At 62.7% G+C, this 18,069-nt stretch overlaps 1 protein-coding gene across 1 annotated transcript; it reads left to right on the top strand.

The window, feature by feature from the left end:
• Positions 1–1,299: 1,299 nt before the first annotated feature.
• Positions 1,300–17,726, top strand: SLC7A10 (solute carrier family 7 member 10). The gene is made up of 11 exons (XM_037030793.1): positions 1,300–1,585; positions 10,630–10,834; positions 13,016–13,167; positions 13,377–13,502; positions 13,573–13,726; positions 14,410–14,533; positions 14,614–14,717; positions 15,059–15,155; positions 15,410–15,559; positions 17,108–17,285; positions 17,506–17,726. Exons 1-11 carry the CDS (start codon positions 1,435–1,437, stop codon positions 17,634–17,636), a joined length of 1,572 nt encoding a protein of 523 aa, XP_036886688.1. The 5' UTR covers positions 1,300–1,434; the 3' UTR covers positions 17,637–17,726.
• Positions 17,727–18,069: the final 343 nt, after the last annotated feature.

The following is an 18,069-nucleotide window of genomic DNA, read 5'->3' as shown; positions in this document are numbered from 1 at the left end:
CCCAGAACGCGTCTCTGGGGCGGGAAGCGCAGGGCGCCAAGAATGCCGGCTCCGACGGGTCCGCGAAGGGTGAAGCTTCTCCGGGTGGCCTCCCTGCCCGTGCCCTCCAGCGCGCCCGCCCAGTGTCGACCGCGCTCTCTACCCCTAGGACCCCCCTCAACTTCTAAAGACCCTTCTCAGGCGACAAACTCCTGCACCGCCACGCTCGAACCTCGAGGCCCGGCGCACAGCCCAGGACCGGCCCTGGGCCGAGCCCCACCCCGGTCCCCCCACGGCCGTCGGACCCCGGGCGGGGCCCCTCGCGGGCCGCGAGGTCGCGGGCGGGGGAAGGACGGGGAGCCCGGCGCGGCCTCATCCACATGCAGGGGAGAGCGCGTCGCGGCGGCCGCCAGGAAAGGACAAAGGCTGTTCCGCCGCGGGCCGCCCCGTGCCAGGCTCGCCCCGCCCGCAGCGCCGGTGGCCCCCGACGCGGCCTTCCGAGTGTCTGCCCCGCGGCCGGGGCGGCACAATCCGGACGGCTTCCGGGAGGAGGAAACCTGCGTCCGAGCCGGCAAGCCCGACCTCCTCCTGTGACCTCAGAGGCCACAGCCCCTTTCTCTGAGTCTCCCAGCAGCTGAGGTGGCCTCGACTCCAGAGTCCCAGTCCACTGGCCCCCGACTCCCATCCACCTGCAGAGGCGTCTGCAGACGGAACCCGCCCGGCGCAGCCCAGACCCGGGCGGGTGCGGAAGCGGGGGTGGGGGCGGCTGCGCAAACCCCTTCCAGGGCGCGCACAAGGCAACGGGGCCTCCCTGGATGAGGGCCGGGGGCTCCAGACTCGGCGCGTGGGTGCGGAGCACGCCTCGCCCCGCGCACCACCGTCTGGAAGCCGAGGAGGGGTCGGAAAAAGCTGGCGTCCGGGCCGCGCCACTCGCTCCTGCGTCTCCGGTCTCAGCCTCCACCCAGTCTGCACCCCTCCCCAGGCGCTGGTACCCCGCGGTCCCTACACACAGGCGACTCGCGCTCCGCCCGCGTCCTCAGCCCCCTTGAGGGCAGGGTCAGTCTTGCCTTTGAGTCCGGGCCCCCCATCGCACACCACCCACCCCACGAGTGGGTGTAACTCAGGCAGCAGGAGGGGCCCCTCCTTCTCTCAACTACAAAGTTCTTCCAGCTCTACCCAAGGCCAGGACTGAGGAGAGGGGCCGCGGGGGGAGTTTCCTTTGAGGAGGGTGGGGGAGGGGTGCCGGCCGGCCCTCCTTCCGCCGCTCCCCAGCCCCCGCAGCCCCGGGCCCACCGCCCGGGCCCCGCGCCAGCGCATGCGCCCGCCTGAGTGCGCTGTCCGGGCTGCAAGGGCTGAGAGTTAGTGAGCTTACCCACAGACGGACGGACCGACGGACAGGCGGCCAGTCGGATAGACGGGACAGCGCAGGGAGCGGGGACACAGCTGGACCGCGAAATGGCCGGCCCCACGCAGCAGCCCAGCGGGCGCGGGAATGCCGGCCCCGCGCCCTCGCCTTCCCCCGGCCCAGGGCCGGGCCCCGGCGCCTCGGAGCGGGTGACGCTCAAGAAGGAGATCGGGCTGTTCAGCGCCTGCACCATCATCATCGGTGAGCAGGGCCCCTGGCGGGAGGGTGCCTACGCTGCAAGGCCGAGGGCTTGAGGCACAGCCGCTTGGGAAAACGAGCGCCCCTCTCCTGGCCCTCCTACCGGCCTGCGAGCTTAGGGCAGTAGGTGAGGGGGTTGCCAGAGCACCGGTGTCGCGCCCCAGGGCTCGTCCCCACCTTCCAAGGAGCCCCCCAGGAGGTCACCCTCAGTTTTCTCATCTATGAAATGGAGGGGATGTGGTCCTGCCTGGAGTGCGGGAACCCCGCGACTGTGGGGGCTGGATGGGCTGACCCGGCTAAGGCCTCAAGTACTGGTCTGTGCCTCAAGCTAAGTCCCTACTATGTGCAGGGGCCAAGTGCCATGCGAAGTGAGTGCTTTAGTCTTCAAAAACAGGAGAAACTGCGGGCAGACCGGACAAACAGAGAGAGCCAGCTAGTGGGGAAATAGGTTCAGAGTACATTTGTTGAAGTTTCGTGGCAGAACCCTGGGGGCGGGGCAGCCAGACACAGTAGGAGGCTGCCTTGGCGGGAGGCGGACCCAGCCTGCAGGACAGCCAAGGGCTCCCTCCTGGAGCTGGGACCCCAACAGGCACTCATCCTCTGGCACTCGGACCCCTGCCCCCTCACCCCAGAATGCGTCCAGGTGTCCTGCCCCAGACGCGGACTGCTAGGTAGACAGAGGGCTCAGGGGACAGTGAGACCAGTGGGGGATTTTCCTCTTTCTGTCCTAAGTCAGGAACACTGACTTCTCAGGCACTAGCAAACCCAGGCATCCACCCCTGGTGCCTCAGAGACCCTCCTGTGTCTCCAGAGCCACGGCTGGAGCGATGAATGAGAGGAATCTTGACTGGTCTCCATCTCTCTCCCCCACAACCAGTGGGAACTGCTGGTGCATCTACTGCCCACCCATCCCCCGGCCCCGGGTCCTGGCTCCTGGCTAGACCCTGAACGCACACCAAGAATTGTCCCAGAACACAGCCCCCCAGCAGGTAGCTCTCCGCCTCCCCACTGGCCCTGGAATGGCCTCTTCCAGGAGCACTGGCCCAGCCCTGAGACCTTCTTGGCCTAAGGTGCCCCTGCTTGACTGCTGGCAGGAAGGGCTGGTTCCAGGGACTTGGCCGAGGTACTGGTTAGAGCTTTGTCTCGGTCCACACTCTCTCCAGACGCTGTGTCCCCAGGAAGGGGAAGCCCACACATCATGGATGGACCAAGAGGCTGGGGTCGAGGGATGCCTGGAGCCAGCTACAGCGCTCTTTCTGGGCCACCTCCGCGGGTCCAGTGTCCTTGAGCTGTTTTCCTACTCTGCCTCCTCAGGGGTCACTTGCCCACGGGGGGCAGACTCAGGAACAGAACCCAGGTGGCCTGACCCGTCCAGGACACTCCATGGTGGTTCGGCAACCCTCCCTGGAGAGCTTTGAAGGGTGACTGCAGGCAAGAGGCTGGGCTGGGCAAGAGACAGACCAGGGGAGCATCAGCCTGGACCAGAAGGTGACAGGAGAAGAGGGAAGAGGCAGGTGTGGACTGAGTCAGGGTCAGCACTGCCCCCCCCATCAGCTGCCCTGAAGGCACCCACCGACTTACTCCCCGGTCACTGTCCTGGGGGGCCCACCTCCCACATATCACCCCACTTCCCTGCCCCAGAGAAGCTGGTCAAAATTAAAAATGTCTGTAAAGTATCACATTTTAGCTTCAAAAGTCTTGAGAACTTTATGTTATACTCCATAATCTTCCTTGTGTGTTACCAGCCACCGAACTTGTCTGTAAGACTTCCAGATACATCTTCCCAGAAGCTCCTAAAACCCTCTTCCCTTAACCTTCCTGTCCCATCCCAACTCAGGCATGGGGCTTTCAAGAATGGAACGGAATGGAAGGGCTTTGGGCTGGACTGTGACCCCCACCTACGATGTGCTTCAGACAGCACCTGCTGGCCTCTGGGAGCACAGCATCAGGGGACAGGCCAGCGGGAGCAAAAGCCAGCCGGGGCAGGGCCGTGTGGGACACGGCGCACCCAGCACTTGTTCAGAAAACCGCCTCTTCTCACTTTACAGAAGTGCGCCCTCCCTTTATCGCATTCGGTGCTCGTTCCTGCCTTGCAAAACGGGAATTTGTATACCCATTGGGCAGACGTAGACATTGCAGCGGAGGGCTGAATGTCATCGCTGCAGGCGACAGACTCAGGATTTGGGAACAGATTTGGGTTTATTTTTCAATCTTTTGTCTGTCCTCACACACTGCCCTACTGCTAGGTGAAATTGGGGCCAGATTCGCAGTCCCTGATGGAGAAAAGGTAAGACTGAGCCAGGGGCGCCTCTGGCCAGGATGTACTGAGCTCTCCACTACGGAAGGACGAACAAACAGATGGACAGAAATCCTCCCCCCTCAACTCCCGCACCCCAGCCAGGGCTGTACGTGTAGGGTGTCTTGTCCTGACCCAGGGACCTCTGCCAGCTTCTTCTCAGTCCACACCCTTCCACCCCAGGAAGGGAAGTGCCTGGGTCCACAGAGTGGGGGTCACCCCTGGGTCTGCTGATCAAGCTGTCCGGTCTTTGATTTCTCCCTTTGACTCAAGTATCCAGTCCATGCAGGTGTTTGTTCGTCATGCTCGAGTATGTTCAGGGACTCAGGGGTCTGCTTCATGAGTCCCGTCTCCTTAGGAACCCATCCCTGCCCATCCAGCCTTGTCCCGGCCCCCGTCTGTGCTCCTCAGGACTGGAGGTGGCTGGGCTGCCCAGAGGAAAATCCTGAGAAGGCCTAAAGTCTCTCAGAAGCGTCTCTGTGCCTCCTCTCAGCCCCAGTTTATAGAGGAGGAAACTGAGGACCTGAGGCTGCAACCAGCCCAGGGCCAGATGCCCTGTGTGCTCTGGGAAGCCTCGGGGGGCCAAGACAGATCTGGCTGCCAGGGCAGGGCCTGCCAGCACTGGGCACGCTCACTCATCCATTTGACATCAGGTACTGAACAGTGTCGGGCGCTGTTCTAGGTGCCGGAGACACAGCAGGGAGCGACACAGACAAAGTCTCTGTCCTGCTGACGCTGACATCCCAGCACGGAAGTCAAAGGGCGAGCAAGATAAGCGAGCTGAATGTGTAGCCAACAGGGTAGTGATACCCGTGCTGAGGTGAGACAATTAAGGCAGGAGGAGGGACGATAGATAACAGACGAGTCAGGAGTCAGTTGTGGTCCAATTTGTGTGGGCCTTACAGGCCCCAGTAAAGACTTTGCCTTCTTCGCTTTGTGTGATGGGAGCCCTGGGTAGGCTTTGAGCAAAAGGGAGATGGTGTGAGAGGAGGGGAGGGGCAGGGAGGGGGTGCAATGCGATGGGGCTCACTATTAGAGCAGCAGCTGGGGCAGCAGGGGCAGAAACAGGAAGTCTGGTCTGGAGGATACTTGAGTCACCTGGACAGGCGGCTCAGTTGCCTGGAGCATCATCCCATCACCAAAGACTGCGGGTTTGATTCCCAGTCAGGGCACATACCCACGGTGAGGGTTTGATCCCCGGCCGGGACATGCACAAGAGGGTGATGCACGATTTCTCTCTCTCACCTCTCTCGCCGATAACCGTACCCTTGGGTGGGGTTATAAAACACAAAGAGGAGGGCGGGGGCAGTGGCTCAGAGCACAGCGGCAGCAGCGGGGGTCCTGGAGGAGGTTCAGTTCTGGGCGAGTCTGGTAGGGGGAGCTGAAGGGTTTGTGATGGCGACGGATGTATGACGACACGCGGGAAAGAGAGCGGAGGCAAGAGTGACACCAGGGTGGGGTTTGCGCAACTGGGAGCACGGTCCGCCATTTGTTGATCCGGGAAGACTGTGAAAGGAGCAGGTTTCCGGGGGGGAGAGAGGGCTGTGAGTCGGGAATCCTGTTTTGAACACGTGACATGCGAGATGCCCGTTGAGCGGTCAGTTGGGTTTGCAGGTTTAGCAGGGAGGTCCATGCGAGGAATATCGATTTGGGAGTTGCCAGCAGAAGCTGAGGTTTCTGGGTGAGGTCGCCAAGGGAGCGAGTGTTGAAAGAAAAGGGAAAAGACCCGAAGACCAAGCTGCGGGCACCCGCTGTCCAGGCGTGAGGAGAAATGAGAAGCAACCAGCAGAGGAGTTTGAGAAGGAGCAGCCAGTGAAAGGGGAGGAGAGCCAGGAGGCTGCCCTGGGGGAGGAAGGGGCCAACCGGCCAGATGCTGGTGGCAAACGAGGCAAGTAGGGGTGCAGCCTGTGGCTTCACAGCTGGATGCTACCACATGGAGCTCATCAGGCACCCAGTGAGACTCAGCCTGGAGACAGGGCAGGGGTGAGGCTCGCTAGACACGGCCAGGCTGGGCCGGGCGGGCCAGGCAGAGAGAGCTGCACACTGCGGCTCATCCCTCTCAGAAGGAAAGTGGGTTAGGCCAGGCATGCGTGCGGGTCAATGGGCAATTCAGGCGTGTCCTGGAAACGCCCCACTCACCTCCCTAGAGTTCTGCCAAGACCTCAGCAGGAACTTTTGTCCCCCGAAAGGGATGCCTGACACATGCTCACTGTAAGGACGTTCATGTGCTTAGAGGCACAGGGTGCCAGCAGGGCCCCCCAATCAGGGCCTTGGCTTCTGACCCCAGGGTGTTGAGGCCCCATGGGAGTCAGGTCTCCAAAGGCCAGATCGAGTGGCCTGAGTTGTCTCTGAGGGGGAATGATAACACTAAGACCCGCAGGCACTTCCTGGGTCCTCCGCGGGGCCAGGGCCGGGCACGGTGGGAGCATGCTGTGTCACGGCCTCCTCTCCCCGTCTTACAGGGGAAAGGCTCAGACGGATGTGGTGCCATGTCCACAGACCCCCACCTCAAGGGTCTCGGGTTTGAACCCAGATCTGGGAGTTCTCAGCTACTGAGAACGAGTTACTAGTTGCCCATTGCACATGGCCTGGGGGCCTTAGGACCTACTGATGGAGGTTTGGAGCTCTTTGGAGAAGAATCTGGAGGCCAGGGGCCTCATGGATCATGTCGTAATGGAAGGTGCTGGGATGCACTGCCCAGAGCAAAGGAAGAAGGCCTGTCCCATGGCCAGCCCCTGAGCAGGCCTGGGGGAGCGATGCGACCGTGCTCTGTGTCGGGGATAGGCAAGGCGGGCGTAAGGCAACCTAGGCCCACGCGTTCTCTGTCCTTTGGGGGGAAGCCCAGGCCTTTCCCCTCAGCCGGCACGGACCCTACCCTCAGGGTGGGAAATAAAGGGATCACTTCCTGGCCCTCCTTCAGATACCTTGTCAGTGGGGCGGGGACCAGGTGATAGGGGCCAAGGTGAGGAGTCCGGAGGACTTCCTGGGGGCAGTGTTGCTTCTGGGAGGCCAGTGAGCTGGAGAGCGACCTACGTAGTGCCGGGCAGGGGCCCTGAGCAGACTGTGTCCTTGGGCCCCGGGCAGGTGGACAAGACACGTGCCGTCCTGCCCGCAGTGCCTCTGCCAAAGTCAGGGTTGGACCAGCCGTCTGCTGCCCGCTAGCCCAGTGACCCTCCCTGGCAAAAGGGGAAACTGAGGCCCAGAGGGCAGCACTGGCCTGAGGCCGCACAACCAACTCCTGAAAGTGTTTCTAGGGCTGAAAGGGGGTGCCAGCAGCCTGACGGGACCCCCCGCCCCTTGCTCAAGCCAGACTGTGCATTCCCCACACGCACACCACGGGCAGCTGGCTCCTTCCACCACCATGACCTCCACGGTCCACCCCTGTGACCTCCGTGGTCCGCCGCTGCCTCCCAGAAATAGGTCAATGCACACCGCAGCAGCCGCGGGAACAATGGCCCTTTCTTCATTCCTCCTCGGAGCCGGGTAAGCCCCATCAGGCCAAACATCTTAATGTGATAAAAGCCACCCAGCGCAGGCTGAGAGAAGAGGGCCGAGAGGAGAGTGGAAGGGCCCTCCTCGAATCCTCACCCACCTGCCCAGGAGCTCCGTCCCCACCGAGGACCTGCAGGCACCACCGAGCAGCCATCCCACAGGGGACAGGAACATGGAGGCCTCATGACCCGCGTTTCTGCAGCCGGCCATCAGTCAGACACCTGCACAGGCGCTCAGCAGCGTGTCCTGGCCCGTCCCCTGTTCCCAGTTCCCGTTGCTCCCCTTCCTCCACAGCAGGGTCCCCTAGGGCTGGGCCTGTCCACTACCACTCCCTGAATCAGGCAGAGCTGATTCTGCTGGGCCTGAGCGTGAGGACTGAGAGGGAGGCCCGTGCACCCCGACACCAAGGGCTGGGCGGGCGCCCCCACAGCACCCCCATGGTCCCTCCCCCACACCTCCTGGCTCATCCCAGTGCCAGAGGCCCCCAGCCCCGTCCTCACCGTCCTCCCTCCCGCTCCTTGCCCTGTGCCACCCACCCAAGCCCACAGCCCCTGCTGATCCTTGCAGAGCCCCACCTGGCCTATGCGAGTGGGGTCAAGGACAGCCCAGGACCCCCCGGGGTTTCCTGCCACCTCCTAGCACAAACTGCAGTTGTGCAGGCCCGGAAGCAGAGACCCCCAAGAACAGGACACATTAGCTGGCGCACACGTTCCTTTAGCCCATGGGCAGTAGTTCTTCCCTGTAGCCCGAGACCATGTGTCCAAAACAAGAGCGATGCCTCACCCCCAACCCATTCCCCGGATCCCAGCATTCAAGTTTCCAGCTCCCAGGCACAGGCTAGCACTCTGCCCCTTTCAGACCCCCACCTCGGGGACAAGGTGCCAGGTGTAGCTTCCCTGATGGCTATGCCCATGAGGCCCTGCCAGGCTGAACTGTGTAGAGTGGTGGGGTCCACTCAGGGTGGGTGGCTTGGGGCCCTGGATACCCCCCAGCCCGAAAGCACCCAGCTCCTTCCAAGGCCACCCAGCCCCCGCTGGCTTCCAACCTCACTGGCTTTTGGCAAATCCCACTCCACCAGGTCCTGAGAACATAGACTCTGCTGCCGGGTAGAGTGAACTCAAAGGCCTTTTAGAAACCCAACAGCCCACCCAGGCCCTGGGCCCCCATCGTAGATGAGGGAGGTTGTTCCGTCTCCCTGCTGGAAGCAGGCTGAGGGCACAACTTACCTCTGGGGGTTAGAGGACGGGAATTCTTTCATCCTTATCTGGATGTATTTAGGGCTCCTGGGATGTGACTGGAAAACCAAGTGGGGCGTCGGGGCTGTCCAGACTGGAAATCTGTGTCGGCCGGGGGTGGGGGTGGAGGGCAGCACCGTGGACAAGGGATGCATGCAGATTGGCCACGGCGGCTGTGTCCTCTTCCAGACCTGCCTGTGGGCCTGGCAGGTGGAGCAGGCAGGCTCTGCCCTGGCGGGTGTGCACCCCACCTCCGCCGGGCACTGGCAGCTGGGGCAATCATGTCGGGGACTGAGCCCCAGGTCCCAGCAATGGTGCCGTTTTACTCATGTGCACTGTGGATCCGGGGATAAGGTCCTCTGGGGGCAGGGCCCGATGCAGGTCGCCAGCAACATGAGCTGATTCATGGACACAGATGATGACACCCAGGTACCCAGAGCACTGGCCCCCCTTTACCCCAAACTAGCAGGGAGCCTATGGCTAAGTGGACGCTCAGACTCGTGCTTGTCCTGGGAACCTGCTCTGCAGATCCTGGCTTGGGCCCTGGGCATTCCCACCGTTCCACTCCCAGACACTGTGAGTTGAGGGAGCATTGCCCCTGCCCCCAGTGCCCAGGACTCAGAGTCAGCCCCGGCCGCAAGGCAGACCTTCCGTGCCCGAAGCAGACTGCACTCGCACCCGAGCCTTGGAAGCCAGCCACCTGCTCTGCTCCCCTTCACAGTCCCCCTGTGGGTGAGCGGGCGGAGAGTGCTGCCCCGACTTCCCAGGTGAGGAAGTGAGTCCTTCACATTAGGTCACGTTGGTGCCGCGTTGGGCATTAGGCCATTTATTCATCCATGAGTTGACTCAACAGGTATGTACTGAGCGCCTGCGATGCTCTGAGGAGGCAGATGAGGTTGCAGACAATACACAGCATCACACCAGCGAAGATGCTGAGCACATCTGGGTATAGCTGAGGCGTCCTTGACAGTATCTCGCTGAATCCTCATAATAATCCCGTTGTGCAGACTGGACTCAGAAGGGGACCTGAGCCGGGAGAGGTCCCCAGGTCTCCTGAACCCCAGCTGGGGTTTCCCACTAGGTTCCTGGGATTAGAGCAGCGACCTCTGTTTGCAACTAGAGGGCCGTCCCACGGCGAGAGGCGGTCCGTGTCTGGACCTCGGGCCGGGCCAAGACTCCCGCCCCACTGCCCTCCCCGTTCCTTGCATGATGGCTGCTGGCCAAGCCCCAGCCCTGAAAACGGGCCCCGCTGGCCCTTGCCCAAGACCTGAAACATGTCGCAGAGCCAGGAATCAAGCAAGGTCCCTTCAGAGTCTGTGTCTACAGCCTGGGTGCTAGGTCAGGGAGGAGGCAGGCTGAGGGGCTCCTTTACGGGGAAAGGGGAGATGGAAGACAAACAAAGTATGGGGCAGGGTCTGGGCAACCACAGTGGGGCATCAGGTGGTGTGAAGTGGGGGAGGACCCCAAACCAGCATGGTCAAGGAGGGCTTCCTAGAGGAGGTGCACTTCCTGAGCCACTCTATGTGTTCGGACTTCAACCCCTAGGAAAGTGGCAAGAAAGTGTCATGGTCAAAGCGTTGCTTTAGGAGGCCAGCTCTGACCAGCAGGTTGGAAGTGGGACAGGTGCTGGGGGCCCAGAAGACTAGAGGCCTCAGCGGGGGGCAAGGGGCTGAGTCTGGGCCCCGTGGGAATGCACAGGGGCGGCCGCCACTCCGCCATCACTCACGTGGCTGGACCTCCTCTCTCGTGCTTGCCCCACCTCCTGGGAGTAAGGGGCAGGAAGCGGGAAGGGGGCGAGCAGAGGAACTCAGAACCAGACCCGTCTCTGGCAGGGGAGCCTGGCTGAATGGACAAGGTGCTGCTCCCATGCCAGGGAATACGGAGGGCAGGTGAGTCCAGGGTGGTCGAGGGTTCGAGGAGTCCAGCGTCATCCATACACCTCCAGGCTCCCCTCCCTCCGCTCCAAGGAGCAGCCTGGGGGTGGGGTTCTCTCCCTCACTTCGGCCTCTCCGTCTGCCCCGCAGGGAACATCATAGGCTCCGGGATCTTCATCTCCCCCAAGGGGGTCCTGGAGCACTCTGGCTCTGTGGGTCTGGCCCTCTGCGTCTGGGTCCTGGGCGGGGGCGTCACTGCCCTGGGCTCCCTCTGCTACGCAGAGCTGGGAGTCGCCGTCCCCAAGTCTGGCGGAGACTATGCCTATGTCACCGAGATCTTCGGGGGCCTGTCTGGGTGAGTGTGGGGCACCAGCGACTCGGTGGGCCTGGGGGGGGCGCTCCTCAGAATGGATGGCCAGTGGGTCTAGACCTGGGACAGCTCTTCTGCTCCTCACGTTGCAGGAAGGTTGTGGGGGTGGATGGAGGGAAGGGCATGGGGGCTGTCGGACCACCTTCCAAGGCCAGGGCAGGCGGGACCAGTGCCCACTCCGCTCAAGCTGCACACTCCAGCTGGCCTTTTGACTTCTCTGTTTCCTTTCAAATAAAGCTGTCTCTAAGCCCCACTCTCCCTCCCCTTTCCCAGTGCTTCTGGATGGGGAGGCCCTTACTGTCTGAAACCTCTAGGTAATTGCTAGCATCCGGGAAGCCCAGAAGTGGGGTGGGAGGGGACATTACATTCCTTTCAGCACCCTGCATGAGCTCCCCTTTGAATAGCTCCCAGTACTCCTTTATTCGCTAGTGAACGTTAGCTGAGCACCTACTATGCATGTGCTGAAGGCCGGGGATGTTGTGATAGACTATGCATCCCTGTCCTCACGTTGCTCATGGTTGACAGGGAAGCTGCCCCTCAAACGTGATTAAAACCTAGAGGATCCCAGCTCTGAGGGTGTGTTCGAGAGGCAGTGGCCCAGCAACCAAGAGAACGGGGTACCAAGCACCTAGGGAAGCCTCCCCAGAAAAACCACGTTTGTGCCCAAGCTTGGAGGAAGAGTGGCATTTCCTTGGCTGAGCAGCGAGGAGGTGGAGCACATGCAGAGGGCGGTAGCCTGGGCTAGCAACAGGGCCAGCTGGGTCTAGATCCGTGGTAGGCACCAGGGCCCGGAGCGGGTGGGGCAGCCTGGGGGAGGAGGGAGAGCAAGCCTGCTGCGGGTGTCCAGCCAACCCAAGCTGAGGGCCTCCACAGAGCTACAGGAAGTTTCCGGAACCATTGAGGAGGAGTTGGCAGCCAGGGGGGCGTGAGGGAGAGGCAGGTGTGGCACAAATGACGTTTGCTTTCCCCCTGGACAGGCTTCAAAGACAGTGGTTCCTGGGAGGGTGAGGGGACAAAGATGGAAGCCCCACCCATTTTCGGGTGGGGCTTGGTGCATTGGTGGGGTCTGTGGCACGTCTGGGGAAATGCTCAGTCAGGTCTCACCCAGGGCCAGGGTGGGGGTGGGGTGGCCTGGAGCTCAGAGAAAAAGTCTAGGCTGGAGGGTACAAAGTTTGGATCAGGGGACTTCAACAAGGCAGCTGTGGAAGTGGCAGGGCTTGTGCAGCCCGGGGTGCTCTCTTCTGGGGCCCCTCAGAGGGGCCTGGGGCCCGAGACAGCAGAGTCGTGCTGTGCAGCTGGAAAGAGTACCAGATGTGGTGGGAAGGAGAGCAGGACCCAAGACCCTGACTCGGCCTGGAGGCACCCAGCGTCAAGGTGTTGCACAGAGGGAGCAGCACCCAGCAGGGCGGGAGGTCACGGAGTTAGGCTGCCCTAGAAACCGAGGTGTTGGGGAGAAGGTGCACAGCAAGGGGTCGGAAGCAGGGCTACAGTGCGAGGGTCAGGACTGAAAGGAAGACACCAAACGTGGTGCCCCGGAGGTTAATGGTGTCCCTGGATGAGGTGATCCCCACCCTTGGGAGCTGGACTAGAAGCTAGGACCACCCCCATGGACAGGCCCTCCTCTGCGTCCAGGCAGACCCCCTGGATCAGGTAGAGCCCCGCAGCCTTGAGCAAAGCCCCCACTCCTACATGGGCACTCTGCAGAGGTGAAATCGGGGAAGAAGGGACATAAATTACTTGCCACCCACAGCCAGTGCCCTGCAAGGTGCAGTCTCTCGGGATCACCGCTCAGTCAGCCACCTGCAGCCACGGCGCTCTGCCGAGAGCTGCAGCTGGAACCGAGATCACAGAGCCCAGGACAGCCCTCCCCCGACGCCCCAGCCCAGTGCAGAAAACAGCCTGTGGCCAGAGGCTGTGTGGCCATCAGAAAGGTGGTTGGTTCCCTGGGTGGTTCCCAACGCCTGCCTAAGGGCCACGCGTAGCTGTTTACCTGCCGAATGCCGTCTGTTGAAATCTGCCTCCCAGGACCAAAGCTAGCCTCCAACAGAAGCACCAGCCCCTGGGTTCCAGGACCTGGGGTACACCCCCCTCCACACACCCGGGCCTGCCCTGCCAGGAAGGCAATGGGCGGGATGCCCCTGCCACTCGGGCCCTTGCTCGTTTCAGCTTCCTGCTGCTCTGGAGCGCGGTCCTCATCATGTACCCCACCAGCCTGGCTGTCATCTCCATGACGTTCTCCAACTACGTGCTGCAGCCTGTGTTCCCCAACTGCATCCCGCCTGCCGCGGCCTCCCGCGTGCTCTCCATGGCCTGCCTGAGTGAGTACCCACCTCGGGGCTGGGCTGGGCCTCCGCCCCCGGCCTCGTCGCGGGTGGGGGGGGACTGAGGAACCACTCCAGCTCCCAGCCCCAGAGAGGTCGGCCTCAGCGGGCAGCCTCCTGCACTCGGTCTGCTGCAGGGTATGCGCCCCCTGCCACTCAGGTGGACTCAGTTGCGGCCCACCCACCCTTTCACCTTTCCCCCCCAGTGCTCCTGACGTGGGTGAATAGCTCCAGTGTGCGCTGGGCCACTCGCATCCAGGACATCTTCACCGGCGGGAAGCTGCTGGCCCTGTCGCTCATCATTGGCATGGGCTTTGTCCAGATCTTCCAAGGTAGGGCCAGGGCGGGGCTGCGCCCGGGGCTGGGGAGACGACACTGACCCTTGACCTCTGGACCCCCCAGGACACTTCGAGGAGCTGAGGCCCAGCAATGCCTTCGACTTTTGGATGACGCCCTCTGTGGGTCACCTGGCCCTGGCCTTCCTGCAGGGCTCTTTTGCCTTCAGCGGCTGGAACTTCCTCAACTATGTCACCGAGGAACTAGTGGACCCTCGGAAGTGAGCGGCGCACTGGGCTGGGCCCTGGGAAGTGGTGGGGCTGGACAAGGGGACAGGCAGCCTCCCCACACAGACCTGCTGTCCCCTGTGCCTCAGTCTGGCCGTCCGCCTGTCCACGCCACCGCCCCACAGGAACAGCGCTGGAAAGACAGCCAGGACGCGTGTCTTCCAGCCTGGCCCTGTAGGGCTGTGGGCAAGTCACCGCCCCTTGCTGGGCCTCAGAAACCCTGAGGATCGCTGTTCCACTGTAAATGGGTCCCGCTGTTTGCATCTGGCCAAACATCACACGTGCGCACACAACATGGCCCTGCAGACGAAGCCAGTGGCTCCTTCTGCTGCTCAGCCAGGGACCTCATAGTGAGCAACTCCAGCAGAGGCCGGGTCCATGGGGGGTCCCAGGGGCCCCCTAGGTCTAGGGAAGGAGTTCTCGGGGTTCTTCTGGGATTTTCAAGGCTTGGTTTAGCTGTATGCAATTTTCTCTTTATGGGCGGAGCTTACTTAGGCCTGCCCCTTAGCGTATGACATGGCCCTTCCTCCCACTAGCCTGCGCCCGAGCTAGGGTTAGGGGGCTGGGGGTGGAGTCCAGACAGACAGAAGCACTGCCCCCTTCCCTGGCCCACCTCCGCGGGCCTGGGCCCCGCCCCCAGAGGGCCCACACGGATGTGCTCCACCACTGCCCCCAGGAACCTACCTCGAGCCATCTTCATCTCCATCCCGCTGGTGACTTTTGTGTACACCTTCACCAACATCGCCTACTTCTCCGCCATGTCCCCCCAGGAGCTGCTGGCTTCCAACGCAGTGGCCGTGGTGAGTGGGGCCCCCTCGGTGCCTGGCCGCACCCCGCCCCCACCCAGCTCACACACCACCTCTCTCTTGTGCTCACTCAGACCTTCGGGGAGAAGCTGCTGGGCTACTTTTCTTGGGTCATGCCCGTCTCCGTGGCACTTTCCACTTTCGGAGGGATCAACGGCTACCTGTTCACCTCCTCCAGGTGACTGGGCTGGGGAGAGGGTGGTCCCGGTGAGGCAAGGTAGGTGCCCTGGCGTTCAGGCATTTGCTGGAGGAGAGAAATCCTGCCCGACGGGGCCCTGCTAAAGCCAGGACGATGGACTCCCCAGGAACAGGTGTCTGATCCCAACTCTGAGGAACAAAAAGCAAGAGGAAGGCAGGCTAGGAAGTGGAAACACTGCACTTTGGGGCTGTTGGGGCCTGGAGCAGGGGGTCAGAGGTACCACCTCAAGAGGGACACCAGATCTAGAACTCCAGTCCACGAACTGGCCAGCGGGGAGGCCCCAAGCCCAGCTCACGGCGCCCACCACCTCTGTCCTCCAGGCTCTGCTTCTCTGGAGCCCGAGAAGGGCACCTGCCCAGCCTGCTAGCCATGATTCACGTCAGACGCTGTACGCCTATCCCTGCCCTCCTCGTCTGCGTAAGTGGGGGGACCTGTGCTGGTAGGGCAGGGAGCCCAAGCCTCTCGGCAATGCGGGTGGCCTGCAGGGAGGAGCCCTGGCCCCAGTGAGCAGCCCACAGAGGGGGAGGGGAGGGGGGAGGGGAGGGCCAGCGCTCACCAACCTCCTGGCCTGAGCCGGAAGGCCCAGGACAGCCTGCAGGGGTGACGGGAGGCCGGCGGGAGGCAGGCGGGAGGCCGGCGGGAGGCCAGCCCTCCGCTCCGTCCTCTCCCAGTGCGGGGCCACGGCGGTGATCATGCTCGTGGGAGACACATACACGCTCATCAACTATGTGTCCTTCATCAACTACCTCTGCTACGGCGTCACCATCCTGGGCCTGCTCGTGCTGCGCTGGAGGCGGCCGGCGCTCCCCAGGCCCATCAAGGTGAGGCCTCGGGGAGGACGGACGGGCTGGAGGACGGGCTGGAGGCCGGGCTGGAGGCGCTCCGAGCCTCGCCCACTTCCAGCATCAGTGCCAGGTGGTGTTTGCACAGGCTTTGTGTGCCCTGACCTCTTCAGGCCTCCCAGCAGCCCCACGAGGTGGGTGCTCTGCGTACCCCCCGTTTATGAGGCTAAGGCACTCGCTCACGCACCAGACACTCTGCACCAGATTCCACGAGCCCACGGCGGAAGGGGCTCTAAGGACCCCTCCCCTCAAAGGGCTCGAAACTGAGCTAAGAGTCCCCCCATTTGCATCTAAACCCTTGAGCTGGAGAAGTGCTCAGTGCCGGAAATGGGACGGACCGGAAAAGAACCGACCCTGTGCCCGAGTGCAAACTGCAAGTCCGCACCCAGTCACTGTGCGGAGGTCAGGCCTGCAGACGTTCTGACAAAACCTCAGCAATCTGGCCAGCTGGCCATCGGGGAACGAATGGGCTTCCAGGTGGTTGGGCTGTTGTCAGAAGGGGGCCGACCTCTCAGGTCTCAGCTCCCAGGGAAGGGGGGAAAGCGCGGGGGTGCCCAGGGGGGTGNGGGGGGAGGGGAGGGGGGAGGGGAGGGGGGAGGGGAGGGCCAGCGCTCACCAACCTCCTGGCCTGAGCCGGAAGGCCCAGGACAGCCTGCAGGGGTGACGGGAGGCCGTAGGGAGGCAGGCGGGAGGCCGGCGGGAGGCCAGCCCTCAGCTCCGTCCTCTCCCAGTGCGGGGCCACGGCAGTGATCATGCTCGTGGGAGACACGTACACGCTCATCAACTATGTGTCCTTCATCAACTACCTCTGCTACGGCGTCACCATCCTGGGCCTGCTCGTGCTGCGCTGGAGGCGGCCGGCGCTCCCCAGGCCCATCAAGGTGAGGCCTCGGGGAGGACGGGCTGGAGGCCGGGCTGGAGGCGCTCCGAGCCTCGCCCACTTCCAGCATCAGTGCCAGGTGGTGTTTGCACAGGCTCTGTGTGCCCTGACCTCTTCAGGCCTCCCAGCAGCCCCACGAGGTGGGTGCTCTGCGTACCCCCCCCCCGCCATTTACAGGCAGGAGCATGAGGCTAAGGCACTCGCTCACGCACCAGACACTCTGCACCAGATTCCACGAGCCCACAGCGAAAGGGGCTCTAAGGACCCCTCCCCTCAAAGGGCTCGAAACTGAGCTAAAAGTCCCCCCATTTGCGTCTAAACCCTTGAGCTGGAGAAGTTGTTCAGAGCCGGAAATGGGGCGGACCGGAAAAGAACCGACCTCGTGCCCGAGTGCAAACTGCAAGTCCGCACCCAGTCACTGTGCGGAGGTCAGGCCTGCAGACGTTCTGACAAAACCTCAGCAATCTGGCCAGCTGGCCATCGGGGAACGAATGGGCTTCCAGGTGGTTGGGCTGTTGCCAGAAGGGGGCCGACCTCTCAGGTCTCAGCTCCCAGGGAAGGGGGGAAAGCGCGGGGGTGCCCAGGGGGGTGGGGCGGGGGTGGGGCAGGGGACCCCGCACCATGGGCCCTCCGCTCACTCTCCGCAGGTGAACCTCCTCGTCCCCGCCACGTACTTGGTCTTCTGGGCCTTCCTGCTGGTCTTCAGCTTTATCTCAGAGCCCATGGTGTGTGGGGTCGGCGTCATCATCATCCTCACCGGGGTGCCCGTCTTCTTCCTGGGGGTGTTCTGGAGAAGCAAACCAAAGTGTGTGCACAGACTCACTGGTGAGCCGGGCAGCCTCCCCCAGGGGCCAGGGCTGGCGATGGGACCCTCGAGGGGGCTCGCCCTTGAGCTGCGCTGGCGACGCAGGGCCTGACCACCACCCAACGTCTCCCCGCATGTGGCCCACGTGTCCGGGACCCACCACGCAGGGAGCAGCTCCCTGAGGACCCCTGTCCCATGGGGTTGGACCCAAGGCCTGTCTGTCTGTCTGTCTGTCCTCAGAATCAATGACACGCTGGGGCCAGGAGCTGTGTTTCGTGGTCTACCCCCAGGGCGCCCCGGAGGAGGAGGAAAATGGCCCTGTCCAGCCCTCCCCACTACCCTCCTCGGACAAGCCCTTGAAGACACAGTGAGATACTTGCGGAGCTTGAAGCAGCTATTTCTGTTTACATGTTGTTTATGGAGGAGGTGTTTTGCAAAAAAAAAAAAAAAAAAAGTTGTTTTTCGTGGAAACAAAAAAGAGATCCCACTCTTAGAGGCCTGTGTGCAAGAAGCCCTAAGACATGGTCCCTGTTCCCTGCCGGCTTTTCCCCGACAAGATCTGTGAATAACGCCAGGCTGGTGGTGCGCTGGCCTCGGGTGGGGGCACGTGGAGCCCGCGGGGAAGGTGCCCGTGGGCTCTGGAGGAGGCCCGGCGAACCGGGGCTCTGCCACTTGATCCGGTACTCCCTCTCTGGGACCACCCCAGAAGGAGGGACATCGAGGATTGGGAAGTGGCTGGTGTGCCCACCCCCAGGCCCAGCAAGGCCAGGCTGAGGCTCGGCCCCCAGGAGGGTCCAGGGATTC

The sequence above is a fragment of the Sturnira hondurensis genome, unplaced genomic scaffold (assembly GCF_014824575.4).
Source record: "Sturnira hondurensis isolate 20B ecotype Veracruz unplaced genomic scaffold, ASM1482457v3 Scaffold0020884, whole genome shotgun sequence".
Taxonomy (NCBI): Eukaryota; Metazoa; Chordata; class Mammalia; order Chiroptera; family Phyllostomidae; genus Sturnira; species Sturnira hondurensis.
This window is presented reverse-complemented; position numbering and strand designations above follow the sequence as displayed.

Excerpts from the sequence above, each read along its gene's own strand:
- SLC7A10 (XM_037030793.1), top strand. The coding sequence starts at position 1,435 with ATGGCCGGCCCCACGCAGCAGCCCAGCGGGCGCGGGAATGCCGGCCCC. Across the intron at positions 10,835-13,015 it reads ATCTTCGGGGGCCTGTCTGG|CTTCCTGCTGCTCTGGAGCG; the intron begins GTGAGTGTGGGG and ends TGCTCGTTTCAG. Across the intron at positions 14,534-14,613 it reads CTTCCAACGCAGTGGCCGTG|ACCTTCGGGGAGAAGCTGCT; the intron begins GTGAGTGGGGCC and ends GTGCTCACTCAG.